General features: G+C 41.9%; 2 protein-coding genes across 3 annotated transcripts in view; one reads left to right on the plus strand and one right to left on the minus strand.

Annotated features, from left to right (window-relative positions):
- Positions 1-5,877, plus strand: part of ABCD3 (ATP binding cassette subfamily D member 3) — a 32,299-nt gene extending 26,422 nt beyond the window's left edge. For both annotated transcript variants that reach the window (XM_075710226.1, XM_075710225.1), the window contains exons 16-23: positions 1,056-1,119; positions 1,523-1,600; positions 1,694-1,759; positions 1,863-1,952; positions 2,178-2,297; positions 2,732-2,836; positions 4,210-4,266; positions 5,037-5,877. In XM_075710226.1, coding sequence (XP_075566341.1) covers positions 1,056-1,119; positions 1,523-1,600; positions 1,694-1,759; positions 1,863-1,952; positions 2,178-2,297; positions 2,732-2,836; positions 4,210-4,266; positions 5,037-5,114 — 658 coding nt within the window. In that variant the 3' untranslated portion in view covers positions 5,115-5,877. The remainder of the gene's footprint in view (positions 1-1,055; positions 1,120-1,522; positions 1,601-1,693; positions 1,760-1,862; positions 1,953-2,177; positions 2,298-2,731; positions 2,837-4,209; positions 4,267-5,036) is intronic.
- Positions 5,878-18,466: 12,589 nt separating this feature from the next.
- On the minus strand, positions 18,467-24,158 carry F3 (coagulation factor III, tissue factor). The gene is made up of 6 exons (XM_075711498.1): positions 24,086-24,158; positions 22,927-23,041; positions 20,643-20,827; positions 20,058-20,239; positions 19,774-19,933; positions 18,467-18,606 (listed from the first exon to the last, which is right to left on the minus strand). Exons 1-6 carry the CDS (start codon positions 24,156-24,158, stop codon positions 18,467-18,469), a joined length of 855 nt encoding a protein of 284 aa, XP_075567613.1.
- Positions 24,159-27,530: the final 3,372 nt, after the last annotated feature.

The raw sequence follows: 27,530 nt of genomic DNA on the forward strand, positions 1-27,530 counted from the left end.
ACAGTTTCCACAACTTCAGTATTTTTAAAGTAGTCTGTATTTTAAGTCTTTTCCTCTACCAGTATTAATAGAGGTTTTAATACACATTATTAATTGTATATTTAATACACATTATTAGTATGAAATTCCTGTTGTACTATAGTTTATTTACAAATAATTCCACCTCACTCCCACTCAGCATTTCTGTTCTGTAGGTCAATCCTTGTCATCTCATGTTAGCAGAAGACATAATATGCTATAGTCTTTTTTGGTAACGTTTCCTGCTATCCTTTGGAATAGGACTTCCCAGAGCATTTTTTTAACACTTTGTCAAGTTTCTTCTTGGAAGTATGTTGGTTACAGATTGTATTCCATGACATAATTCAGCTGTAAAAATCAGGGGCAAGTCTGTATGCAGTTTCAAAATATGTGCTTGTATTTCTGTATGCTGGGACAGTGCATTGATGTACTCAAGTCGCAGTCAATTCCATAGTTCTTTGCACTCTGAGAACATAGTATTGACATAGGAGTACTACTTAAAGGCATGAAGTAAAGCCAGTTAAGAGATTAAATAGCCTCAGTCTGGTCGATGTGGAAAGCAGATAGTGGAGCAGAGGGGAAGGGGGGGAGGGAAAGGAGATGATAGAGCTATTTTTATTATTTTAAAAAAAAAAGCAATGGGGAGGTGAGCAGAGAAGTCCTTCAGTGTGTATGCTAGGACTAATGGCATATACTTCCACTAGCAGGTTTAAAATGAAGTGCATCCTTAAATGTAGGTTTATATCCACAAGTTGTTTTGGAGACCAAAGGCTTAAAAGGATTCAGAAAACAAATACATGAAGGATTTAAAAAAAAAATAAATCTGTAGATGTTTGTTAAACATTAAGGTACCACTTTTGGTTCAAGAACTTCCTTAGCTGTTAATAGTTGGAAACTGGGACAGTGTACTGAATGAAGTACTGCTGAAGTCTTGCCCTATTCCTTAAATCTCTGAGTAACCATGTAGTATTAGCTGCTTTTAGGCAACTTGGTTTTGTGTTTTTGTTTTTTTTTTGTTAATGTTGCAATACAAATAGGTTTGATCATGTTCCACTGGTGACACCTAATGGAGATGTTTTGATTCAAGACCTTAACTTTGAGGTAAGTTTTTTCATATCATAGAAAACTATATTCATATAAAACTTCTAAAGTGAAGATTATAATTTGAGAGATAAGCTGATTTATAAAAAATGTGCAAACAAAAATGGAGAGGTGCTTATATGGTATGCTTAAATTTGATCAAAATTAATCATCATGTTTGGGGGGGGGGGGGGTAAGACAACAAGCTATTTTCCCCAAAAATGCTTTTATTGTTAGAAGTGTGTTTTCTTCTAGCTGCAGTTGGTGCTAAACTAGTTGGAAAAAAAAAATATTGGTGGAAATTACCTATTGTAATGTCAAAAAGTACTGTGTACAAGCCTGTGAGGATGCCACCTTATTGTTGTAGAAGCTTTCAACAGTACTTTCTCACTACCCTTTTAATGTGTTGGCTTTGCATGTTTAGGTTCGATCCGGTGAGAATGTTCTCATTTGTGGGCCAAATGGGTGTGGGAAGAGCTCACTTTTTCGTGTTCTTGGTGAGGTAAGGGAACTTTTTTAAATAAATGGGGGAGAATCCAAAGCACTGTTGTAATTGGACTTTTTTGGTCGAGTTTAACCCTTTTTCTTGTTGCAGTTGTGGCCTTTATTTGGTGGGCGTTTAACAAAACCTGTACGAGGAAAGTTGTTCTATGTTCCCCAGGTGAGGCAAAGTACTTTAAGTGATAGTAGTGTTCTCTTTCTTCCTACTTTGACTATGTTTAGAGATATTTGACAGACCTTTTTTATTTCTAACTGTATCTTAGAGACCATATATGACTCTTGGAACACTCAGAGATCAAGTTATATATCCAGATACTTCAGAAGATCAGAAAAAGAAAGGGATTTCTGACCAGGTAATGATAATTAGTTCATTAACCCTTGAGTCTCGCTTAAGATGAGTAATGCTTCAGATTCAAAAATAGTGAAATTGCTATTAAAAATGTTGCATTTAGTTGCTTTTAATATTTATCAAGGTTGATAGTACACCAGTATAATAGTATAGCCCTTTATAACCTTTGTCAATCATTTCTTTATTAAGTTCACTTAAGCGCTGTTTGTCATTCCTGTTTCAATAAAAGGTGCTGAAGGAGTACTTGGATAATGTCCAGCTGGGTCAGATCTTGGAACGTGAAGGAGGCTGGGATAGTGTTCAGGACTGGATGGATGTACTCAGCGGGGGAGAAAAACAGAGAATGGCAGTATGTGTCAAAAGCATAAATATTTAACAAATACAGGACATAGGTTGAAAATGTAATCTGAATTGTAAGCGATTTGTTTTACTAAATATTAATATTTTACTTAAAGAAGAAACCCCCAAAATGTGTAATACCTGAATACTGAGAAAACAGCCTAAAATAGTGCCTATTGTACTCAAAATTTAATAGGAAATGTTGACCTTTTACCACACCTTACACATTGATTATATAAACAGAAGTTCTAAAATAATTGTTTTTCAGAAAAAAAGGAAAGATAATATACAGCTCTTGGATTTTCAGGCTTCAGTGGGTGCCAACTTGAAAGAAATTCACTTGCCGCAGTAAATTTTTGGACACTTAATTCTTAGTTTAACTTCTAACACTGCATTATTGGTTGTAGTTCTGTATCCACAGTAGCTTTTTGGTTTGCATTCCAGATGGCAAGGTTATTTTATCATAAGCCTCAGTTTGCAATTCTGGATGAATGCACCAGTGCTGTTAGCGTTGATGTAGAAGGCTACATTTACAGCCACTGCCGAAAGGTAAGCTCTTTGTTTCTAGAATTATATCTCTGTATGTTAACGGGAAACTTAAAATGATACAAAGTACACTCTTCTTATGCCTAGTGCAGATTACAAAAAAAAAAAAGCTTAGGAGAGCATGCAAGGACCCTTTATGCACACTAGAATTCAATAATTGTTTTGTAGTCTTAAGAGAATTTAGATGTACATGTGGCCTCTGTATATCAGAGAACTTTTACTAACTGGTAAGTAACCTTACTTTTCCAGATAAACTCTTAGAATGTCAAGTAAAGATCAAATAATCTAAAATTTTATACTTTTTTGTTTGAGAGGTATATTTTGGCCAGGGCAACAGAACTGAAAGGCTGGAAATTAATGTTTCCATCTATTTTGAGATATGGAAAGCCAAGCACTGTAGGAAAACATGATGATAATAAATATAGTTTTCTTTTTCCTTTCCCACTTATACTCACCTTTTCAGATTCTATGTGGTGGCGTGTGAAATATCAATAAGATTCAATTTCACAACCCCTAGCCTGGGAAAGAATGGGCTTAAAATAACACTAATTATCAAGTAGCAGTATTTTCAGAATGGTAATGGAGCAAAGCTGTGCATCCATTGAAATGTGTGTTTGAAAGTTGAAGTGGGAACTTTAAGGCACCTTCTGTGGTAGTAACTTGACACTAGGTGAGGACTCTGCAGAATAATGGACATTATTTCTTGAACTAATTTTACCCTGACAATTTTCTAAGTCTGTTTTGCATATACTTGTTATTCTGTTAACTTGAATGTTCATTTGTCCTTTTGTTTTAGAGTTACTGTTGCGAAGTGGCTAATGCATGTTACTGAAAAACAGAATTCCTTATTAAGCTATCCTTGCAGAAAGAAAAGATGTTACCCTGTTTTATCATCAGAACCATTTTGTCCTTTAATTGGTGCTACTGTTAGGGATGCATAATTAACTGAGTTGCAAGGAAACAGAGGAAAATTATTCACCTTTAAATTTAGTCACTTTAAGTTTGTAATTCATTAATAGCGCGCTCTCGTTTTGGCTTTTATTGCTGTTAAAGTAGACTTCTTTCAATCACCAGGTTTGTTGTTTTACCTGCTTCCTACCTCACTTCCTTTGCCCAGTTCATTCTACGTTTTGCCAAATCATTAGGATCAAAAGAATGGTGAAATCAATTAAAAAAGATAAATCCCTCCTGCTTTTTATTTTTTTTTTTTCTTTTAAATTGCAAAATCTTGTATTAAGGCTACATATGTATACTGTATAGAGTCTGGAAGTTTGTGTTTATGAATTTAATCTCTTCAGCTGATATGCTGAAAAATAATTAACACCTAACCCATGAGAAAAATTAACTGCTTTATTGTGTGTATTTTTGTCATGTAGGTTGGCATCACTCTCTTCACTGTCTCCCACAGAAAGTCACTCTGGAAACATCATGATGTATGTAGCCTTTGTTTTTGCTAAGGATATCTGTAGGTGGTAGGGGTTTTGTTGTTTGACTTTCTATTAAATTGACTTTACAATTCAAGGTGTTCTCATTTTACATCCTAATAGGTCGTATTCTGTTTTGGTTTAAAAAGGTTTTACTTTCATAATCCAGTTGCACTGTTTGAAATATTCTTACACTTCTAGTTATGAAGGGAAAAGTAACCAAAAATCCTTAAATATATCTGGACAAATAGCCTCAAAAATATGAAAGGCTCACTAGATACTTAAGTCATCTGTCTTAGCCTCAAAAACCCCCTTGAACCAGAATCCAGTAAACAGCATGGAGTTTTTGCTTTTAAGGTGCCTAATGTATCTACATATAAAAAAAAAAGTTCATCTCTAATACATGGAGTTCTTCCAAACTAAGATGTTGCTATTGTTACTACTTTTTATGTGGACAGACTGTATGTGTGGGGGAAAAATACTGAATTAATATACAGGGATGAATGTGTACCTTAAGTATATTGTCACAAACCCCAAGATAGCAGCGTGAAGTCTAGGTGTGACCATTAGCGCACTGATGGATGATATGACCAAAACCAGTTTAACTCTTTTTCCAGAGGCAATCAAATTTAATGAAGCGTGAGGTGGGAGAAGCTTACCCTCTGGCTAGCTGAGTTTAAGATTTTGCATTAGAACTACTTCACTATACAACTTATTTAGGCATTTATAGACCTGGTAATTTTTAGCTGGTTGATAACGTATGTTTTTTTTTATTTCAGTTTTACTTGCATATGGATGGCAGAGGAAACTACGAGTTCAAGAAAATAACTGAAGACACAGTTGAATTTGGATCTTAAAGTCATGAACTGGACTGCTACAGAGACTGATGATTACATGAAGTGTATAGAATGGCAGACATTGTACCATAAAACTACTCAGCTTGTTTTTTAAACAAATTAACTAGGATAACAGAAAACAAGCTGTTAAGCGTTTACTATTATGTAGGATATTGCTAATTGTGTATATGTTGGTTTAATTATTGATATGTACTAAGAATGTCCTTATTCTTGTGGTTTAAAAACCTGCCTAAATTAAATTGGGCTTAAATCAGTGTAACCTGATTCATCCTGGGATGCAAACCATTTGAAATCAGCTGATTTGACTTTTTTAGACCTTCTTTCCCTTCGGTGAAAAGCCCTGTTAAAATTAGGGTTGCTACCTCTCTTGTTCCTGCAAAGCAGTCTTGGATTTTTGCTCTGTTCTATGCATATTTCTGAGTTCTCACACGGTGCAGGACATTCTCCCATCTTCAGATCTGTGCCCTGTTCAGTGAAAGAGCCTTTTCCTTGACCAAGCCTTGTGATGTAGCCAATACGCCCTTGCTGATAAAGGATGGACAGAACCTAAAGGACAAAACTAATTCCTTCTGCTAAAAAAAATTAAGCTTGTTCTTTGCTGGCTTTTGGATTCTCTTTAACACCTGTCTTGTCTGTCCATGCAATTCTCTCCCAGCTTATTAAGAGCTTTGTCCATCCACCATCCCAGCTGCCCTTTTTCTGTCAGAGAAATATTGTGGTATTGAAGAGTTGAGAGGAGGTTGAGGGAGGAAAGGACTGACCAAAAAAGGGGCAGGGGTGTAAGGAAAGTGGTGTTCCTTGCATCAAACAATCTTGTGCATGTTTTCAGCTCTGAAGAAATGAGTGGCTCCCAGAAGTAGAGACAGAGAAAAGAATGTGGGCTCAATCATTCTTCTCTTGAAATCAGCAGGGGTTAGAGTGGACTCAAAAATGTTAATCTGTGAAATAGCAGACTGTTGTCTGTCCTGTGTGTGTTCAGTCCTGTAATACAGCAGTTGCTTTTTCCAAGTTCCTCCTCTTCTCCCTCTTCAAAAAAATCAGATCTCCTCATGGTTTTAGCAGCCCTTCAGATCTGAGTTTGAAAGTAAGAGATAATGGTGCTTCCTGTTTGGTCTTCTGGCCTGTGAAGCCTAAAATGATGCTTCCATCCTTCACATTTATTCTCTTATTTGTCATGAGGTTTCTTGATTTTTGATACAAAGTATTCAGCAGTGATTCTCGCTGTTGTCTAAGCATCTCTAGTCCCTGTTGGTTTTCTTGTTCCAGCTGCCAAATCCCTTTGAAGAAACCAACTCTTTAGTTTACTGTAACCGTTTTTTCTATACAAATGATTACTGTGGTTGCCATACGACTTTGACAAACATAATGCAGCAGGGTGATTTTTGTGATCAGGGAATAGGAAGGCATAAATCAAACTGAATCACTGTTTAAGCTTTAAAACAAAAATTTACAATACCTGTTGTACAGTGAAGGTCTAGTAGTTTTTTAGTGTTCCATATAAGGTGTAATATAAGAATGCACTACATGAAGGCATGCATAAAATATGCAATGAATCTGTTCTCTGTGCATCTTTTATCAAGGGTTCAGATTAAAAACACACCCAGCATTTTATAAAACAGATATGTGCTTGGATTCACTGCTGTCTGTTAATTTTTACCCAGTTTGATTAGTCATCATCTTTCATGTTGAAATTGCTACCTGTTAATATTTTTCCTTTTATCATAGTTCTTGCCCATACCTGTCAGTACTACTGTTCTTTCATAGTACTCAAATGCACACGGCTACCCTGGTATAAGAATCTGGTGACCACAGTAGCTTCATAGTATAATGCATCAATGAAAATCAAAAAGGCCTCTCTGAAGTGTAGTGTATTCAAGAGAATAAGGTACCATAATAAATTTTTGTACTTTGGTCCACAAGAAGGCAAATAAATATCTCATTTTACTAATTTTTTTTCTGTTCATTCAGATTCTCACATCAGCCATAATGTAGCAGGTAGCAGCATGCTGTATGTGAGGTGGTAGTCTGTTTTTTTTTAACCATGAAAATAGGGATACCAGATAGCTGCTTTTTTCTTTTCTGAAAGTTCTCGGCACAAATGCAACTTCTTCTCTTGGAAGGGATATTTTAGTAGCCTTTTAGAGAGAGAAAGAAAAAAATCTCTCAAATGAGAAAGTTGCTATTATCCTTGTGACTAGGGCAGAATTTGCAGTGGAGTAGTGAACTTGGGATACTTCAATGTATTTTTAACCCTGACAAGCAAAACCACACACAGCACACTTATATAGCACCTCAGCAGCCCATCCCAAGGTACTTTACAATTCAATTGGTTGATAACAGATTTTTGTGTAATCTGAGATTTATTTTAAAAACTAAAACAACAACAACAAAATCCAACTACATAACCAAGGAGGAATAGGTTTGCCTTTAGATGCCATGAAGTTCATTGAAACTGAGGATGCTGGTATCTCCTTAGGGCCAGGACTTAGTGTTTCTAAATATACTGGAAGGAAAGAAAAATAATCTTCTGCACTTGATTGTAAGAGAGTCTTATAAAGAAAGTATAAAAAAGAATGATGTTTTAGAATGATACTCTTAAAAGGCCTTACATTAAAGTATTTTGAGATAGACTTGGTGTAGTGAAAGCTTGTTAAAAAAAAAAAAAATCTAATGAAAGTGATCCAAGTCTCAGTTCTGTTGCAGAATTGCACTGTGATACTGTATTTTAGCTGTTAGGTCTTTTTAATAGCACAAGTTGGAAGTTTGTAAATTGGGAATTCTGAACTATCTTAGTAAGACAAAGTACTGATGAGTATTTTCAGTCTCAAACTGTTGGTGCTTTGAAGATGGTACTGGTAATAGTCAGGTGGCTGCATTTCAACAGTGGTGGGAAACATTCCTGTATGTAAATACTGTAAAGCGCTTTGGAGGGGGAAATGGCGCTATATAAATGTAAGACATTAAGTGCCTCTGAAATAATAATAAATCTGAAGATAAAATATATCTAGGCTTTTTATGTTTCTTGATGACATGATGAGTTTTGTAACAATACAGTGCATGCATGCTCAACAAATCTCAAGTTACTTACTGAGCCGATTGACTTGTATTCAGCTTATAAAGTCCATAGGGCTGTCTGAAATTCACCCTGGCATCAGCCAGATGATGCCATCCAGTTGTAGGCTTAACAAAACCCACGAGCTCAGTACTTGAAGGTACGTACTGAGAGCAATTGGATTATAGGCGCGTTAATCTGTTCTAACTCTGCACTGATTCTGCCTTCTCCCCTCTCTCTGCTTTGTCCATTGGCCACGTCTTTTCCCTTCAAGTTTATTGATTTTTAGAAGGGTGCGGGCCTGAATAAGGTTAACGTAGTATCAGTACTTAATGCGGTAATTCTTTTGAGCGGTCCTTAATCTTTGTACTTTGAGGAAAACAGGATAATCGCTCTCCACCTTTATTGTGTTTGTGATTTTTATGTGGTTTTCTTTGTTGTGGTAGATATACCAGCTATCAGGATACTTGAAGCCCAATAGTGTAAGAGTGAAACCAAGATATGCTTGAATGAACTGATTCTAAAGGTCTTCTCTTGTGATCAGTGTTTTCTAATGCTTATTAGTACTAATTTTTCCTACTCTTAGCTGACATTAGTTGTGCAATAAGGGTGTTTGTGTAGCATTCTGAAAGGGTAGAGCTCCATTTGAAAGGAAATTCCTCAACCAAGCATGCAGTCTAAAAATCTCAAGTGTCATTCAACTTAGCTGATGAGCTGGAGAGAAAAAAAGGAACTTCTGTGGTGTGGATGTGATATTTAACACTGAAATTTAATACTAAGAGTAGTGTGAAGTCTGTTACTCGTTCGGCTCTGGGCTCTCAGCTACCCAGTTTGTTCCAAATGCTTAGTTTGTATGCCTCAACACTTCAATTCTTCCTTATGTAGAGAAAAAACATCAGTTCCTGGAACGGTAGAACTAAAACCATGGAGCAACAAATTCAAACTCCTTTTCAAGGATCAATCCACCATCTTTTGAGGATGTTCAGTGGCCTTGGTCCAGTATTTCTGCATGTTTAATAAAGCTCCAGACAGCTGTCCCCTCTCAGCAAAAATTAAGCTTTCTTGACAAAAACTATGTTTTTTTGGGAGGTGATAGTGCTTTCTGCGGGACTCGCATGAGACCGGAATAAACTGCAAGGTGAACAGAACATCACTGTGAACTTGTCATCTGCCATCCCAAGTGCAAAGCAGGCTTCACTGCGTAATAGATATATTTTTCTTACCAAAAAGACCCTAGCAGAAAACACGCATGAAAATCCAACCTACCTCTGACCCTTGTAATTTTTCTGGGAGAAGTTGGCAGTGTAAGCTACGTCCTAGCCAGTACACATGTTGCAGGGATGTTTCTTGCCCAAATGTGGTGCAGATAGAGTGGAGTAGACACTGGACAGCCCAAATACAAGATCACTTTAGCACCATTTGAAAGTGACTTGTGCTATAAGAACATTCTGGATATATTGCCACTTCATCAGCTCTGTACTGTGTACTGGAGAAGATGACTAGTGAGAGACAAAGCAGCATGGAGTGCTACCGTGACACTTATTGACAGGTTTTTTAATGAAATTGCATCTAGTATTGACAACTTAGATGACTGATTATGCTTCTGCGGAATAGGGAATTAAATCTTCACGTTTCTTAAATCTGTAAAGAAATATCCTGTGGATTAGGACTGGAGAGAAGGAACTGATTTAGTGATTCTTCCATAGGATTCAGCTCTCTGCAGACTCAACAGATACCAGTGTGTCACCTAATCTTTGGTGTTCTGAAGTGGCCTAGAAACAGGAAAAAACATTAATATGTCCTATCATCAAGATAGGAGTTAAAAATCAATTAATAAAATCTGGATATAATCGTCATACAAACTATGAGATGTCATAGAAGCGTCCATGAAAATGATCACCTGAAATCCAACTGCGAAAAATAGTAGGGGGAAAAAGTTACCTTGGTTTTATAGAAAAAATAAACTGCAACTTTTGTCTGTCAAGAAGAAAATCAACAGTGCGCAAGTTCAAATTTCTGCTTATAAAGCTGCTGTTCAAAACACTTATTTCTATGTAGAATGTATTTGCTTCTTTATTAGGTGTAGATACCAGTTGGTTTGTGCCAGTCCTTTTCATGAGCATGGAAAGAGGTCTCTCGGTTTTATGAATCAGTGATGTGCAGCTGCTTTGGGAGGAGGGTGGTTGGTTTTCCCTTCACATGTTGTCGTTCCAGGCTCTTGCAATTGCTCTGCGTACAGTCAGATTTTTATTAATGATGCCTTAAACTTCACTTGGAGGTTTAGAATGGCCGTGCACGTTACAGGTTCCTATAATGTTTGTTTCTATGTTCTGATGGAGCTCATCCTGTTGTGTGCATTCAAAAATAGAGATGAAACTGGTTTCATCTTGAAACAGAAATATAGCTAGGTTACCGTGAGAGCAGTTTGTCTTTTACGTGAAAACTTTCGAAACATCTTCTCTTCAAAGTTGCTCTGCAGTCTTTGAACTGCTGCATCATTTTCTTTCCTTCTATGCAAAAGCAGAGCCGGATGCCAAGCAGCCTGGAACTTCACAGACAGAAGCTGCCTTAAGGGAATAATTTGAAAAATATGACAGATTCAGGGTTTAAATAGAAATAATATGCCTAAGCATCTGGTGAAATTCCATGGGGACTGACTTTGGAAGCTAAAGACATTTTGCCAGTAGTCTTGCGAGGAATGCAACAGTGCAGGAATAATCATCCTGCTGGCATTTTAAACTAGGAGAAAAGGGCAACTTGGACGCTCCGCTTGTGTGGAATATATCTTTCACAAACCACAGTCAACACCCGCAGTCTCTCTCGCACTGGTTAGAAACCTCGCTCTTCATGACCTTTGCCAAGTCTGAACCGTAAAGATCAGCGCAATGGCTTTTACGGGCAAAAGAGGCTCTTGTGCCGCCGCGCCCAGCCCTGCTCCCCGCTCTGCGTGTCCGCAAACCAACATCCTTACTCCCCACCCGTCCCTTGTTCTGGGAAACAAGTGGCATCCACACTCGATGCCGCACCAAAATAGAACAGAACTGGAAAGATGAGGTCAGCGCTGTCTGGACAAAACAGAGAGTGCTGAGATTGGTTTACTTGGGTAGAAAGAGGGAACTCCACCTACATGACTGAGCAAGTTTTCTGGCGTTAAAATAACTTTAGAGTTTGGCACAAATCACAGCTCGTTTTTTAAGCTTGATTATAGAAAATTTGGGGAATACTGCTCTGGGAAAGAGCAGTATTTGGGGAATTTGGGGAATACTGCTCTGGAAGCAGTTGAAGAGACATTCTATGTAACCAAATACACCCTTCAATTCCTTAAACTGAACGGTTTAGTGCAAGCAGGTACTAAACCCCATTTGACTAATTTAAATCATTGTGAATCATGACAAGGTAAGTAGCGTGAAGATGCTCCCCAAAATAAGCTAGCCTTTATTTATTTACTTTCTTGTGGTATTCCAGTGTGGGAATGTATTGGCACAGAAGCAACGGAGCTAAAACCAGCTGTGTCAGAAAACTGCTGATGTGACAGACTTAGTAAAACGCTGAAAGATAACGAAGTATCTATAGAGGGGCTGATAAGCTAATGTATTTGGGAAAATAATGGTTAAAAAGTAAGGCGTGTGTGCTGGAGGCTTCTTAAAACTCAGACGCAGTCTTACATATTGCAACAGCACTTATCTGGAGAGTCAGAAACTATTAGCAAATGGTTTTGCAGCTTAGTAGGGAATTGAGGGTTGAGGTCAAATCTACACATTAATTGTTGTCTTTTTTAACCCACAAATACTAACTAGATAATAAAAAAATTAAAGTAGATTTATTTATTTATTTTTAATTAGAATAGCTGTATTTCTAATAGTCCTAAGTAGAGAATTTTGAAAAGGCTGCGTGATGTTAGTGCTTCGGTCCTCACAAAAATCTCTTCACGCTTAGCGTGTTGCCTCTGTAAACTTCCTCTGAGGCACTGGGGTGCACGGTGGCGGTGGGACAGAAGGCAGTGAACAGCCGGGGCTCACGGGCAGTAGCAGCTCCTGTGAACGCGACGTATTTTGTTGTCCCCGAGGTTGTTCTGTGGTGCGGTGAGAGATGTGCTACCCTCACCTGGGACCTGCTTCAACTTCTTGTGCCTGTGCCTCTAGAGTGGAAGGTCATGCCTTCCAAAGCCTTTTTTTTGGGTTGCTTTTTTGAGACAAGCTCAGCAGAACTCAAAGCACGTAAAGCCCAAAATAGCCCCTGTTGCAAACACAGCTGCGCTCCAGTCATTCCCACCCCTGCCTTTCTTTTCCTTGCCGCTGGACAGAGAGCGTGTTATCACAGGTCCAAACATAGCTTGTACTTCAACGTAACCTATAGGCCTTTTACAACTCCGTTTACGCCACGTGCGTAGTAACACATTTTCCGGTGTTCCTAGAAGACTCCAGTCCCTTCTCTGAGGCTCTCAGCCCGTTCCTCGAAGAGTTAAAAGGGCAGCAAGAAGAACCCGTTTTCTGTTTAAAGCATACCGAGGAAAGAAAGTCTGCTAAGAAGCTGAACGGTCAGCGTGAAAATCTCCAAATTCCAAGGTACTCCCGAGTTTTCTGAGACTAAAGGAGAACTCTGTCAGGAGAAGGGAGTATGGTTTTGTGCGGGCTTTAACACCATCGTGCAAACAGTGGGTGAATGAGTGCTTGTTGCTACCTGCTGGATTGTGAACTGGGCCTTGTTTCCAGCAGTGCTGGAAAACTGGACAAGACGAGGTGTGTTATAGCCCGAGATCCCCGGAGAGCCTGGCAGAGGGAAACCTGGGCTGAATGGAAGACAGGGAGGGTGTTCAGGGGGAGAGAGCTGCTCCTGCCTTTCCTATCGGATCTCGTTGAGCTGTTCAAACTCTGTTGCTCTTCGTTATTCAGAAAGAGAAGATCTAACAAGTTTCACATGCCCTTTTCCTTCAAATTTTGGTGAAATCTGGACTCAAACCCGGGTATCAGCATACTAGCATTTAGGAAAATTTGGATAGTTAACATACGGCTTATGCCTTTTTTTGCCACTTGGGGTCACCTTTTCCAGTCCCACGACACATAATACCAGACGCGCCGTTGCAGAATTAGTATCGTAGAGGTGGCTGACGGAGTGTAAGTTGTATCCGCAGTGCTACTCTTCCGATAGAGCAGCGGGAAGAGCAAAGAAGGAACAGCTCGGTGGTCTTCGCGGTTCCACTACTGAAGCGATGGCTGCAGTGGTGGCGTACGATGGTACGGTTGCACCCTTGACGCTTTATGGAAGCCAATGATCGTGTTATGAATAAAGTGGGAAGATGGGAAATCGGGTTGAGTATCACCGCTGTGGAGACGTACGTATTTGGTGTGAACAGATGGTAAAGTATGAAGGCAGCAGAGGGAAAACCTTCTGTGTTGATCAAGGATGCACTCTTAAAAAAACCAAAACCAAACCCCACACCTTTTCCCCTGGAATAATGAGTACTTTTTATTGGAGTAGGTTTTAAAATCTCACTTGTCATTCTAGCTCTTTCATTACACTAGCTTTTTAATTGAGTTATGTGATTACTGAAGAACTAATTAAAAAATTATCGTGTGATCTCATTGGGAAAACATTTCTCTCTTCAGAGGAAGGAGGTTTTTAATTAAACCTCTTTTGATGAAATAGTTTTGTGACTATAACAATGCCTGAGTACTTTGCTATTTAAATATTTCTTGAAGTAATAAGGTAGAAAATTTGAAAACAAAAATAGAAGAAAATGCATCAGCGAGGATAACTGAGAGCTGGAACTGTGAATATTCTTTGAGTTCAGATTAATAACTTCATTGCTAGTTAAACAAGCCACTAAACCCATTAATATTTAAAGGTAATTAGGTGCACTGAGAGCAGTGCTAGCGAATGTTCTGGAAGTATTGATCCAATTATGGTGACAAGGGAAGCTGTAGAGAGTAAAAAAAAAAAAAAAAAAGCTGCCGTGCTATTAATACATTCTTGATTGTTGATTAAGGGGTATATATTTATTCAGGGGCTATATTTTCATTTAAGTGAGATCCTAACCAGCTGTTTGCAGAAATGAGACAGTGGGTTCATCTCTGGGGAAGAACAGGTAATGGAAATGAGCAGGGATTGGGGGAGAGGAATGGAAACACCAACAAAGGAGCCAGGGGAAATAAGGAGCAGAAACCTTGTGAGCTTCTTGCAGGAGCAAATCACTCAAGTATGTCACTAATAGGGCCCAAATTTTGACCAGATGAGAAGCAGGCACATTCCCTGCAATTGGACACACGAGGTAGGACCTGGCTGTGAAAGCCCTGGCGGCAGTCAGCGTGGCTGGGTCTTTATTCCCAGCTGCTGGCAGGTTTCTCTGGAAGAAACCACCCCCAAGGCACATCTTCGTATGGACTTGCTTCATTCAGCTACAGCTGGGGGCTGAGGAATTACAGGGACAGATGTTCCTTCTGGGTGCTTTGGGGGGACACTGAAATGGGCTCCATGGGCTGAAGGAGAGCCTGCGCCAGAAGAAGCAGACAGATCTCGCCGGTGGGAAGATTTCTCATCACAAGGTGGAAGGAGGAGGAGATTTGCAGCGCGTCTGTCCTGGTCACTACGCCCTGAGCTTTTTGTACGTGCCCTGCTGCAGAGCACTGGAGGACGCGCACCAGCGAAGAAGGGAAGGACAACTTTCTGGGAGGGTTTCTCTTCGTTAAGAGAATGGGCGTAGTGTGGGGGAGAGCGTGGGCCATGGTGAGTAACACCACCCCTCACGGCTGCGGAAGGATTTTCAGCTGGCCAGGTCCTGCTGCTGCCCTGTCTAGCAGGTTGTTCCTTCAGTGTTTCTCCTGTCTTCCTCAAACATGAATAGCAGGTCTTCTCTCTCCCTCGGTGACACAGACTATAGAAACCGTGGTTATTCGTATGAGGGTAAATTCTGCGTTATTAGAAGACTACTCAACTGGCCCGGTGCTGTCAAAAGCCCACTCGTTCCTGTGCGTTACAAGGTGTGGAGCAATCGCTGCTGACCTGCAAAATAATCGGCGTTGCAAAACCGAACCGAGAAGGTGATCTATTACAGCTGTTTATTCGCACTTACTTAATGCAGAAACTCTTTGTCCTGAGTTGCCACATAACTAGGGAACCACGTTAAGCTCATAATCACGTTCTTATCATTACATGGCTCTCAGCAGCAGCCTTCTCACAGTGGAAAGCTGAGTCTGCTAGGAATAGGTTAGCTAAGCTGTTTGCTGCCATATCTGTCATATATACGTTGATGAAGTCCTGTACAACTGTTCATTTTAAGTAATGGCAGTAATTTTATTGTCTGTAAAGCTGTTAGGGCTGGCAGAAAAGCAGCAGAACAGTATCAGCCTTTGCTCGCTCACGTGAAGAAGAAGGTGATTTTAAAGCAGTACTGTAAAATGAAAGTTGCTTATTACGGTATGCAATGGTACATATTGATTTGTATAAGGAGAGAAGACAAGTACCGTGTCGGGGAACTGTGCAAATGTTTTTATCCGCTTGGAATAGCTGGATACCTTTTCCTGCAACAGATGACAAGGAGCAAAGCAGAACAAGGGAATCGGCAGCATCAGTAGGAGCACGCTTGCTCACAGAAACCTGCTTAGAAGATAAGCCAGGGAATTTGGGCGCCTAGGAAAAGCCTTCCCTTTCTCTCATCGAGTCCCTGGGTGGCTGGCTCCGTCTTAAATGGGTACAGTGCTGAAGTGGCCACACGTGTGTCGGAGATAGGGTCTACTCTTTCTTCCTAGCGACAATACTTTTATTCAACAACTCCTTTTGCCCACCCTGATACTCTGAGAAATGTACATCTCTGCATAAAACATTTTGCGTGGGCTCAGTACACTGACCCAAGGGATAACGCTTCCTGAAGTTTGCAATAAAAAGCCCCTTTCTCAACTGCCTCCACAAACAGCAAAAACCTCTTTGAAATAGGATCTGTGAGCCCCGTGACTCTGGTTACTCAGCATAGTTGGATGATAACATAGGCAGCTAGGGAGCAGAAGAGCTTCAGGTTTCCACAACTTGTGCAGTAGAGGGTCACTCTTATGCCATTTAAGGCACTTCTTTGCATTTCTATGGGTGTGCTTTCTTTTAACCAAACCGACCTTCATCTTCTGAACAAACCAAAAATCTCTTAAGTCATGAAGCGTGATTTGTAACATCATTCCGTGTAGCTTATGCCGATCAAATGCATGGTCTAGTTTAAAAAAATGCTATGCTGTAACCTACAGGCTTTCCTTTTCCTCTGAGCTCTTCCCTTCCCTGGGCTTGGCACCGAATGAAGCAGAGGAAACAAGAACAGCATGAGGAAGGGAAGTAATGATGACTACTTCGGAACGCTTTTAAATTTACTCCTACAAGCTCTCATATTTTTGAACGGCTGTTGTGAGATTCTTCCTCCATACAAGGCTCATGCATCAGCAGAAAATGCATTAAGCATTTATTACACAATATTATGTAATCAGGGGGGTTTCTGAGGGGTAGGGTGGTGTTTGCTTTCTTCCCTCTGTGAAAAAAGGGAATTAAAGAACAAAGGAAACCCCCGTAAACCACACTCATACATTCACAGGAGTCTTAATTCATAGAAAGAGGGTATCTATAATACAGTAGGAATGAAGAACATAAAATACGATTCTGTAAAAATTGGTAGGTGGGGATATTAATTTTACTTGTTATTCCTTCTCATAAATGCAATGGATATCTTCTTTTAAGACGTGTATAAAGCTTTGAGATATACAGCCAATTAGTGCCAACTACAAGACACATTTTTTTTTCTCCCTTCTCTTGATTTTTTTTTTTTTTTTTTTTTTTTTTTTGTGCCTATCACTGTCATTAGCAGCAGCAGCAGATACCAACATTAGGTGCAGCGACCCTCATCTCTGGGCCAGGCCCTGTAATGCCTTGACTGGGCATTGGTACCACAAGCAGTAGAGGCAGCACTGTGGGAATCCCTACGTGATACATCCAAAGAGACGCCTCATATACTTCTTGTTAGAATCAGAAGCTGTGGATGCAAACACTGGATAATCACTCACATAAGCGGCCAGCTGAAAAGCAGCTAGGGACTCCTCAAAACCTTCCATCAGTTTGTGAACTGTGGTTTCTCAGATTTTTATCCTTACAGGTAGTGAGTGCCTTGGTAGTCTATTTTGCAGAGTCCTGGTTAGACTTCTGGCAGTTTGCCTACACTGCTGTCGCAAGGTAAGTTTCTTAAATGTATTTTTAATTTAGTACTGAAATGAATGCCGTACTTCATTTAAAAAAGGAAAAGAAAGTCTTTTTTTTTTCCCCCGACACCTTTATTTCCATAGAAAAGTATAAATTACCATCACAAATACAAATATAACCAGTATAAAAATTAGATTATCCTTTTTAAAATAAATATTAAAATAGTCATAACAACAGGTACCTCCAGATCCCATCACCAAGATGATTTGAATCTATACCACATAAAGTATTAATTCACCAACTGTTTAATTAACAACAATGCTCAAAATGCGGTAAATACTGCTACCTACTCAGTGCTTGCATGAAGTGAGTTAGTAGTACCTCAAAAACTGCAAGCCCTGGCTGTATAACTCTAGGTGTAGTGTAATCCGGATGTGCTTTCCAGATGGATAGCAGCTACCTAATTCAACAGTGTTCCTTACAAGTCGCTAGTACAGTAGTTTCAGTTTGTTTCCTTTGATTGTCTATAGCCAAAGATAAATAGACAAAGTTAATTAAATCCAAGAAGTGCAGAAATAATAGTAGCATTTGTCACATCTGAACTACCAGATCATTTCACCCGTTAATAATGTTAAAAGAAAGTCAGATGAATTCAGGTTTTGTTTCATAGAAACAGAAAGATGTTCCTTTTAGTTAGGTAAAGGACACATGTTTTTCAGAAGTAGTGTTTTTTTCCCCCCTCACAAGTACCATAAATCTTCTGGCTCAGTAAGGCCATACTTTCAGAATGACCATACCTGGTCAAGTCAAAGGTCCATCTGATTTGGAACCCTGCTTCAGACAGGACAATAGGAGGAGCTGGGGAAGGGTATGCGAGCAGGGTTAGGGTAGCGTAACAGACCACCAGAATACTCTCCCAGCCTCCCGCCACCAGCGACACAGGAGCTTCTGGATTTTTCACCTGCGACTGTCTAACGGATTTTTGCATCCACATAAAGTTTGGGCTTCAAAATTCCCATGTCAGAGAGGCTAAAAGGTTCCACACAATCACCCAATTTTTGTTCTTTGTTGGGTTTTGGGTTTTTTTTTTTTTTCCTCCTTTGGAACTGCCACTAGTGTCCACAATAATTTTTCCTTAGACACCATTAAGCGGTTCCTTTTCTCTTGCAGCTTTTGCTTTCTTGCGTTTACACAGGATCACTGACAGCACAATGGCAAGCGTGATGACCGCAAGCGCTATCACGGCTATGATGATAAAGACTTCTGCTCCATATTCTGTAAGGGAGGGAAAAAAAATCTGAGAGTCAGTAATCAGAAGCCATAATGTCACAGTGCTACAAACTCTTAGAACCCACTCCGCTGCACTAAAAAAATGCTTTCTGTATTTTACGGTATCACAGAAGCGGAGTGACCGCCTCAGCGTGAACTGAATTCATTGCAACGTGAATTTGTTGAACTTCAGTTCAGTAAAGCTTTACTTCACCTGGTTCACGCTATGTTTTCACCTGGTTTATTTAGCGCACTGAAATACCATGCTACCACCAGAAGAACAAGTCAAACCATTCCCCCCACCCCTGCATTATTTCTGTGAAACTAAGTCCAACTGGAAATTTATTCTAGGTTAGAAGCTAGAAAACACCAACAGAAGAGATTTCTATTCAGGTTGTCTTTTACTGGAATTCAACTATTCTGATAAACTAAAATCTATCTCTAGATAAGAGAGTGAATTTGAGAGAGTTAATTTGCCAATTTTAGAAGAGCTTTTCTACTTAGAGTGCAACTACTCTTACCTGGTGGAGAAGAAAGATACAGTACAGCAATGTGATATTGATTAATACATATTGATGACTTTATATGGAAGGAAGTGTTATCCAGCTTCTTGGTCTGGAATTAGACTGGCTGATTCATGGACTACTCACTAACTTCTTTACCAGTAAAGAAGTCAATCTGCCAACCTCTGAGCTTGTAATGTAACAGTAAAGAAAGCCTTAGTCTCATCACCTGCTTTGAGATAATAACTAAAGTGCAGTTCAAACTACAAGTTAAATGGATATGTAGGTCCTATGTTTTAGAGCTAATCCTTCAAGCATTTACTGTGGGACCTGTTATTGGCAGGATCTGAGGAAAAGAATCGGAAAACAAAAAAAACCCAAAGCTGAAGGCTAGTGATGAGGTCTGAAACCTCAGACAATTTAAAACTAATCCAAACAGTTTAGCAAAACCCTAAAACCAACTCCAACTAGCTAATGATGGTGGACTCCAACTTAATGTGAGTTCTTCCCATGAGTTGCCATGTTCAGTCTGTGTCCTCTCACTTATACAGTAAATAGTTTATTCTGTAAGAGGCGTCACAACTTGCAGAGGTATAAAAAATACTCAGAATTGAAGTGTCTTTTTGTTAGAATGCAGAAGGCTGTATGACAAACTTCACCAGGTACCTACCATCTAAGATACTTCTTCCTACACTGGTACAAAGCACCATGCTTTCTTGACCATTACGGTTTTCTCTGCGGGAGGGAATCATTCCCTGTACGTAGAAGCAATAGTTCTTTGTGCTGTCAACACTTAATTCAAATTTATGGCTTTTTGTTGTTGCATCTTTCTGTAAAGGAAAAAAATACTTCAAGAAAGTGCTCTCTGCGGAAGTGTGAGCTCTTAAGGTAGCACAGAAATTGTGTAGCTGTAATACAGCTATAGAATATGTAAAAAATAGAGTTAGAGCTTACCTTTCCAGAACTTTGATCTTTCCAGTAATAGAGTTTGTATTCCAGGTCATGTTGGAAAATATCTCGAATACTTTGAAAGCTTCCATTAGGAAATGTATATGGTGTAAGTGGATCTTGGAACACAACATCCAGTTTGGAACCTTTTTGTGTGTAATTCTTTATCTCCGGTTTCCCGAGAACAGCTAAAGAAGCATTTTTAGAATTAAAAAGCTGATATCATCTTTCCTACACAACATGCTCTTTTTTCTTCCTCCCTCCATTCCCTTCCCTCCTCAAATCTATTATAAGTTTACAAAGCCAAAGTACAACAGTGAAATCCTGAATTATTAACAAGTATCTTCATCTAGTACACAACGTTAATAAAATGGTCTACTCGCTGCAATGAGAAACGAATGGTAACTAAAATCTTACACACTCCCCTGCAGCAGGGAAAGCTTTATGCCTGAATGTCTTCTCAGATATCGGTATGGCTACTGAAAGAACCTATAGGAAAAACCTTTAGGCCCAATCTCAACCTTGTTTAAGTCAATGGAAGTAATCTTGAAAGGAAGTTGATGGTAAGATTTAATTGGCAATCCTACTTACTCTGACTATAAGGCGTAAATTTTTCAGAGACTGCAAAAGGTGGTTCTTCAAAGTTATCCATCCCCGAGGACATTACAGACAGTATGTGTGCTGTGTAGGTCTCGTTTACATTCCTGAGCACGTCAGTAACATCACACTCTGTTTCTGCTGTCATTATGCATTTTTTTTTGGTGTCAGATGTCTGTCTGAAAAGAGCAAGAAAGAAGCGTCAATACTTTCCAACCAGACTTCTACGCATTTAGATATGCTGAAAACCCCCTTTTTTTCCCCCACAAACTGTATAAATTTCCCTCATCCAGTGGAACAGCCTTGCAGGTGTACTAGGCTAAAAAAGGAGAAGAAAAAACCTCAAAAACCACTATCCTGTACAGCTATATTTCACAATTCAAAGCAGAATCAAGTAAATCAAATACGATCCATATTAACTATAGAAATATGTTAGTGGATATGTATATGAATTAAAAATTCAATCTTTTACATGAACTGAATAGAAACTATAAGTAGTCCTGATTTTGGATTTTTCTGCAGTTGACTTCTTTAAAAAAAAGGTAAGATGCATAAATCACTTTGAAAGTGTTATCCCTGATGCATCTGGAAACTACTGCCCTAAGAAACATCAGTTGTCCTAGGAAGCTCTGGTGACACCAAGATTGATTGTTTCATGTGACCACAATGTCTCATATATGTCCCTTGGTTTTGCATCTATGCAGGTGCAAATGTCACTAAGAACCAGACAGTAGCAGCAATTTAAGTTGCAGAATTACAATAAAAAAATATTGACAAAACCCGCGACCCATGCACTTCTCTTGATTCTTAAATAATAGAAAGCAGGTCCATTCGCTTGAGAAATAATAATGACACCAGGAAAAAATGTTCATTCCGCATTATACTTCTTAAGAGGAAGGAATGGAAAAGCAGATTAGATATTACTGCTTCAATTTTTTTCCCTGTTTTTGCTGGTGAACTAAGGAAAAGAAAAATTGCGTGATCTCAGCTAAAAGAGCAAGAGTGCCCACTGTTTGGAAAATAACAAATGAGTTTTCCTCCAAGTAGGCCAAGTTTTATTTCAAAGTCGCCTGAACTCCCTTCTCACTTCACCAGATTTCTTACAATGTCACAAATCAGTTAGTGATAGTGTCCTAGAGATGCCTTGAAAAGGGACAGAGGAGATCTGATCTTTGTGATCGACCAAACGCACTCTGCAAATGGAGATAGATGAGAAAGCAAGCATCTAAGCGCACTTCATCCATAAGAGCAACTTGTCTAAAGAAGTGTCTCCGTGTCGGAACGATACCTGATTCTATACTGAATCTTGGGCAGACAGACTTCAGTTTTTGGCAAGCACAAATGGCTGGAAGGAAACTCCAGATTCATAATTTCCATAAAATTCATTCTGCTAGCCTGTTGGTTTAAGTCTATTAATTTAATCACTCCCTTAAAGAATAAAAGAGCACATTAGGCCATTGCACTGGTGTTTCATCCATTAGTCATGAGAGACCTCTCATTTCTATGCCACTTTTACAGACAGAAGAGACTCCAGTACCTTATTTGCATTAATATGTAAGAGAGTTGATGATGCAGTTTCCCTTTGGGGCATGTTTAATAATGGTCTATGAATTAATATGGGAGCTAAGAACAGCACAGATTTGTTACTGAACTTCACGGAAGTTCTTGTGCAGTATTGAAAGAGGCATTAGACACTTCACATAAGCTGGCTACTTTTTATGTCCACAATATTTCATAGCTTGCATAAAACATGATGACGGAGGAAGTCTCGACAGAGGTAGATGAACAAAGGTAATTTCTAGTATCACCCAGCAAGACAAATTACTCAGTTGCTGTGATTCACTGATTAGAATAAAATGCAGACTGGTATTTATCAGACACCTTCCGAGACTAAAGACGAAAGACTTAGTCCAGACACCTTGAAAGACATAAAGAAGTGAAGTTCTATTTGCTACGTGGTATGTCAAAGTGAGTGTCAACTTCTTCACGGTATCTTGGCCTAGAACTCCAGTGCAGCTGGCCCGCACCAAACCCCGGAGCTGAAACACTGATCTATAGCTCAGCTCCCCGTTTCTGAAGCACGCAAATCCAGAAGCCCAAACCAGATATTCCTATAGTTGGATACAAGGAAGTATTAACAGCTGGCTTGGCAATTTTCCTAAATCCTCATGTTTGGGCTCTTTTCCCGTTGCGTTCAGCCTCAGCAATATCCAAACACGCTCTATTTGCATCTTCTTCAGTTGCTGTTAATGGGCACACCTTGGTGTTATCTACTTACCCGTGTATTTCTACTGTATAAAAGTAACCCGATGGTTTTGGTTGCCACTGTAGTATAGTTTTAAAATTGATTGAAGACCAAGTTATGTTAACTGCTCTTGGTAGTTCTGGATTGCCTTTAAATACAGAAAAGAGAAGAGTGCCGTCAGTCATATTATACATAATTCCTGGCTCCCTGCCGTCCCTGTTTAGTTAGTTAAATTAGTTCATTAGTTAAATGAAGCAATTAACAGCAACTGCTACTTGGAAAAGTTCTTTTGGGGCAAAAGGCTCGGTCCTGCCCGCTGGGCTCACGCTCGTCTTACTAAAGGAATGTGTCCTGGCAGAAGCGAGAAACGCAAGATGAAAATTATTTTCCCACTTCTAACTCCTAGGTCGGTGAGGTAACTTATTTGGAGTTCTGTCTAATGCTTCACTTTTTGATCCCGGGGCTCTGCAGAAGCTACAAAAGCTTGGAGATACCCATGGGAACGTCCAAGCGCCAAATAAATGGGGCGTAGTTAAAAATCACCCCCGGCCGTATGTGATGCAGAAGGAAGTAACTCCTAGTTTCCCCATTTATTTATTTTGGGAAGTTAAAGCCTTTAAAAATCGGTGGTTGCCTTAGATGCTTCCATCTGAGAGGGGCTACCCCCGGATAAAGTCGTGGCCGGCACACAAGTGGGAGGCAGGCGGTGGCGAGAGCCCGCTGCTCCGGCAGGCACCGCCGCCGCTTCGGGGAACTGAGGGGGAGGAAGCCAAAGGGGAAAACCCTGCACAAGCTCTGCAGTCTCTAAAAATCAAGCGTGTCACTGAGCGGCATCCTAATTGTTTTCCAAATACCACCTTCCCCGCCTCTCCGACAAGCTCGGAACGGGGGGGATGAGGGAGAGGAATCTCGCCGGTCACTCCTCGTTGCAGGGGGTCAGCGGCTGCCTGCGGCTCCCGAATGCTGGGACCCCGCTGCCCAGCACCGACGCGGCGATGCTCATTAAGGACCCCCCCCCCCAAAAAAAAACCAAACCAACCCAGCCCTTGGCAGCCCCAACGCTCCGCCGTCCCAGTGCTGAAGCAAAGTCTGCCCGGAGCAGGGGCTCGCTGGGAGAAGCCGCTCTCCGTGGGTGCCGCTCCCTCTCTGTCGGCAGGACCGAGCCCCCCACCGCCCACCCGCCCTTACCCACCGGCAGCGGCCAGGGCCCAGAGCAGGGTGCTCAGCAGCAGGGCCCGTCGTCCTCCGGCCACGGCGAACAGCATCCTTGGGAGGGGAGCGATCCGGCGCGGTGATCTGCCGGCGGGGCGAGAGGCACCGGCTTATATACCCTGAAAGGCGTGGACTCGCGCAGCCTCGCCCACGGGGAGGCAGGGGGAGCGGCGGAGGCTGGGTGGCCGGCCCGGTGCTGGGGGCCATGGGGGAACGGGGCTGGCGGAAGCGCTTCGGCATCACCGGGTTGAGCAATCGGCGGAGGGGATCTTCGAGGATCCGGCATTACTGGAAGGAGAGGGGCACTGGGGGAAAGGGCGGCATGGACCCTGGGCGGCTCCAGCCCCGTGTCACATCCCTGGGCGCAGCCCACCTGGATGTGCGAGCACACCTGAACATGCCTGCATCCCTGGGTGCAGCCCACCTGGATGTGCGAGCACACCTGGATGTGCCCGCATCCCTGGGCGCAGCCCACCTGGATGTGTGAGCACACCTGGACGTGCCCGCAGCCTGGGTGCAGCCCACCTGGATGTGTGAGCACACCTGGACGTGCCCGCAGCCCGGGTGCAGCCCACCTGGATGTGCGAGCACACCTGGACGTGCCCGCAGCCCGGGTGAAGCCCATCTGGATGTGTAAGCACACCTGGATGTGCCCGCATCCCACGTGCAGCCCACCTGGATATGCGAGCACACCTGGACGTGCCTGCATCCCTGGGCGCAGCCCACCTGGATGTGCGAGCACACCTGGACGTGCCCGCAGCCCGGGTGCAGCCCACCTGGATGTGCGAGCACACCTGGACGTGCCCGCATCCCTGGGTGCAGCCCACCTGGATGTGCGAGCACACCTGGACGTGCCCGCATCCCTGGGCGCAGCCCACCTGGATGTGCGAGCACACCTGGACGTGCCCGCATCCCTGGGTGCAGCCCACCTGGATGTGCGAGCACACCTGGACGTGCCCGCATCCCTGGGCGCAGCCCACCTGGATGTGCGAGCACACCTGGATGTGCCCGCATCCCGAGCGCAGCCCACCTGGATGTGCAAGCACATCTGGACGTGCCCGCAGGCCGTGTCCCCCCGCTTCCTCAGTTTCCTCATATGCTTGTACCACCCCTCGCTTCCCGGCCATACTGGTGAAACTGGGCAATGCTTGCCAACCAGCTTCAATACTGGCAGAAATACATTTAATTACAGTTGAATCATAGAATCATAGAATAGAATCCTAGAGTGCTTTGGGTTGGAAGGGACCTTTAGAGATCATCCAGCCCAACCCCAATTGCTACTGAGGCCATAAAATTTGGCCATTTTATTTATTCATTTGTAAAAACTAAGGCCAGGTTGGACGGGGCTCTGAGCACCCTGCTCTGGTTAAAGCTGTCCCTGGCACTGCAGGGGCTGGGCTGGATGATCCCTAAAGGTCCCTTCCAGCCCAAAGCATTCCGTGATTCTGTGATTCTGTGACTCTGTGACTCCGTGACTCCATGATTCTGTGATTCTGTGATTCTGTGATTCTGTGACTCTGTGATTCTGTGACTCTGTGACTCTGTGATTCTGTGATTCTGTGACTCTGTGATTCTGTGATTCTGTGATTCTGTGACTCTGTGACTCTGTGACTCTGTGATTCTGTGACTCTGTGACTCTGTGACTCTGTGATTCTGTGATTCTGTGACTCTGTGACTCTGTGATTCTGTGATTCTGTGATTCTGTGATTCTGTGACTCTGTGACTCTGTGATTCTGTGACTCTGTGATTCTGTGATTCAGTTCAACCACTGCCGAGCTTTGTCTGGCTGGCAAGGGCGAGGGGTGCTACACCACCCCGGCTTGGAAATGGCTGCTCTGGAGGGCAGCTGATCCTGCAGAAGTGATGTTGGGTTAATTAACTTCGATCCGGTACATTCTGAAGGGCTAAATACGGCAGTTCTTGCCTCGCCACGCAAAATATTCGATCTAACTGCCAGCTAGCTCACGCCCTCCGCTCCCTCGCTCCACCACACGCGTACCCGACCCCTGCCAGGGCTCACCTGTCCTGCTAGACCGCACAAAAGGGATCGTGCCGAGGGATTTGCACCTCACCTCTCCCATCAACCAGGGCCCTGACAACCCTTTTCCTACCCGCTTACGCTGGCGAGGTATGCCATTTTCACAGGCGACGAAGGCTCTGTCTCTGGCAGAAGGTTTTCTGAGTCTCAGCCCGCAGCCTCCGCGACAGGCTGCCTGGCCTCTCTGCTGCACGTATTGCTCTTTCTCACGGTGCTGCCTTTCTAAGCACGGAAACCAAGCTTTTGGGTTGCGTGCTGCGCTTTCCTCTAGTACTCAAGCTCTAGAGGGAGCTGCCTTCGCACTTACTCATCGTTCTTCTGCGGGGAAGGTGGCAAACAGGCTATCTGGTGGAACCTGTTGTGTCATTAAGGGGGATAGATGCATTTTACAGCGTTACGCTGGCTCCGCTTTTTATTTTGATGCTGATTTGTACCGTGTTTTATACCCGGGAAATATAGGTGGTAGGAGGAGAAGACTAACGGGGAAGTTCTATACATAATTGCCTTTAATTTTCATGATTGACACACATAGATGCAAGCAATCCGTTCTGTCTCATAACGCAGAATAAACGCATATGGACCAAACTACAAGATCCATTTTTCCGAGTCTGCATCGGAATTCATATAGTGTGTTCTGAGGTGCACCTAAACCCTGGATTTTTAAATTATCGCCATACCTTCATGAAAATCCAGCCATACGCCTTCTAATTTTCCTGCCTTGTTTTTGATCAAATTTCGGCGCTGTCTCTATGCAGCTGCACATCAGCATTACATCAGCCAAAAAGCTCGCACGCTTTTAACTTTGGGTAGAATACAGACCTTGTGTGACTTGATTTTCAAGATTGTGACCTTAGAAGATCACAGTTGATTTGCAGAGGACTTTACCAAGAGAAACAATGCTCACTTGTTTAAAGAGAAGAGGTGCTTGTGCAAAACTCTAAATCGCTTTTAGGCTCTAAGGCCAGCTGATTTCCTTGTAGCTCACTCACAAAAGATGGAAAGCGGGTCAGCGCTGGTTTCCAGTTTTTATGGAGATGATCTCAGCATCCCCTTCTCCTGCCCATCCGTCTCACTCCCACCTCTTCTGCCATGACCTCCCGTACTTGAGAGCGGTGGGCAGCCCTCCAGACCCTGTCCAGACTAACCAGTGTTACCTTATTCCGATTTCCAGCAAGATATTCCAGCGTTCACTAATGCCAGGCTTTTAGATGCAGCATGAGGGAAGGAGGCCAGCAGCTCACCGGAGCGGTGGGAAGCAGAGCCCGAGCAAAAGGACGTGCATGGAGCAAGCAGGCGAGCAGGGCTTGCGGGGGCATTGTGTGGTTAAATAGGGGAACTTGACCAAGCTTAGCCATTCTGAGGAAAGGAAGTTGAAGGGGAAATTTGA

Source organism: Pelecanus crispus, chromosome 5, assembly GCF_030463565.1.
Source record: "Pelecanus crispus isolate bPelCri1 chromosome 5, bPelCri1.pri, whole genome shotgun sequence".
In the NCBI taxonomy this organism is placed as follows: domain Eukaryota; kingdom Metazoa; phylum Chordata; class Aves; order Pelecaniformes; family Pelecanidae; genus Pelecanus; species Pelecanus crispus.

Bases quoted from the DNA above. Each gene is read 5' to 3' on its own strand.
- F3 (XM_075711498.1), bottom strand. From the start codon at position 24,158: ATGCTGTTCGCCGTGGCCGGAGGACGACGGGCCCTGCTGCTGAGCACC. The intron at 20,240-20,642 runs GTAAGTAGGATT...ATGCTTCTTTAG, and splicing joins ATTTACGCCTTATAGTCAGA to CTGTTCTCGGGAAACCGGAG. The intron at 18,607-19,773 runs GTAGGTACCTGG...CCTCCCTTACAG, and splicing joins AGGAAGAAGTATCTTAGATG to AATATGGAGCAGAAGTCTTT.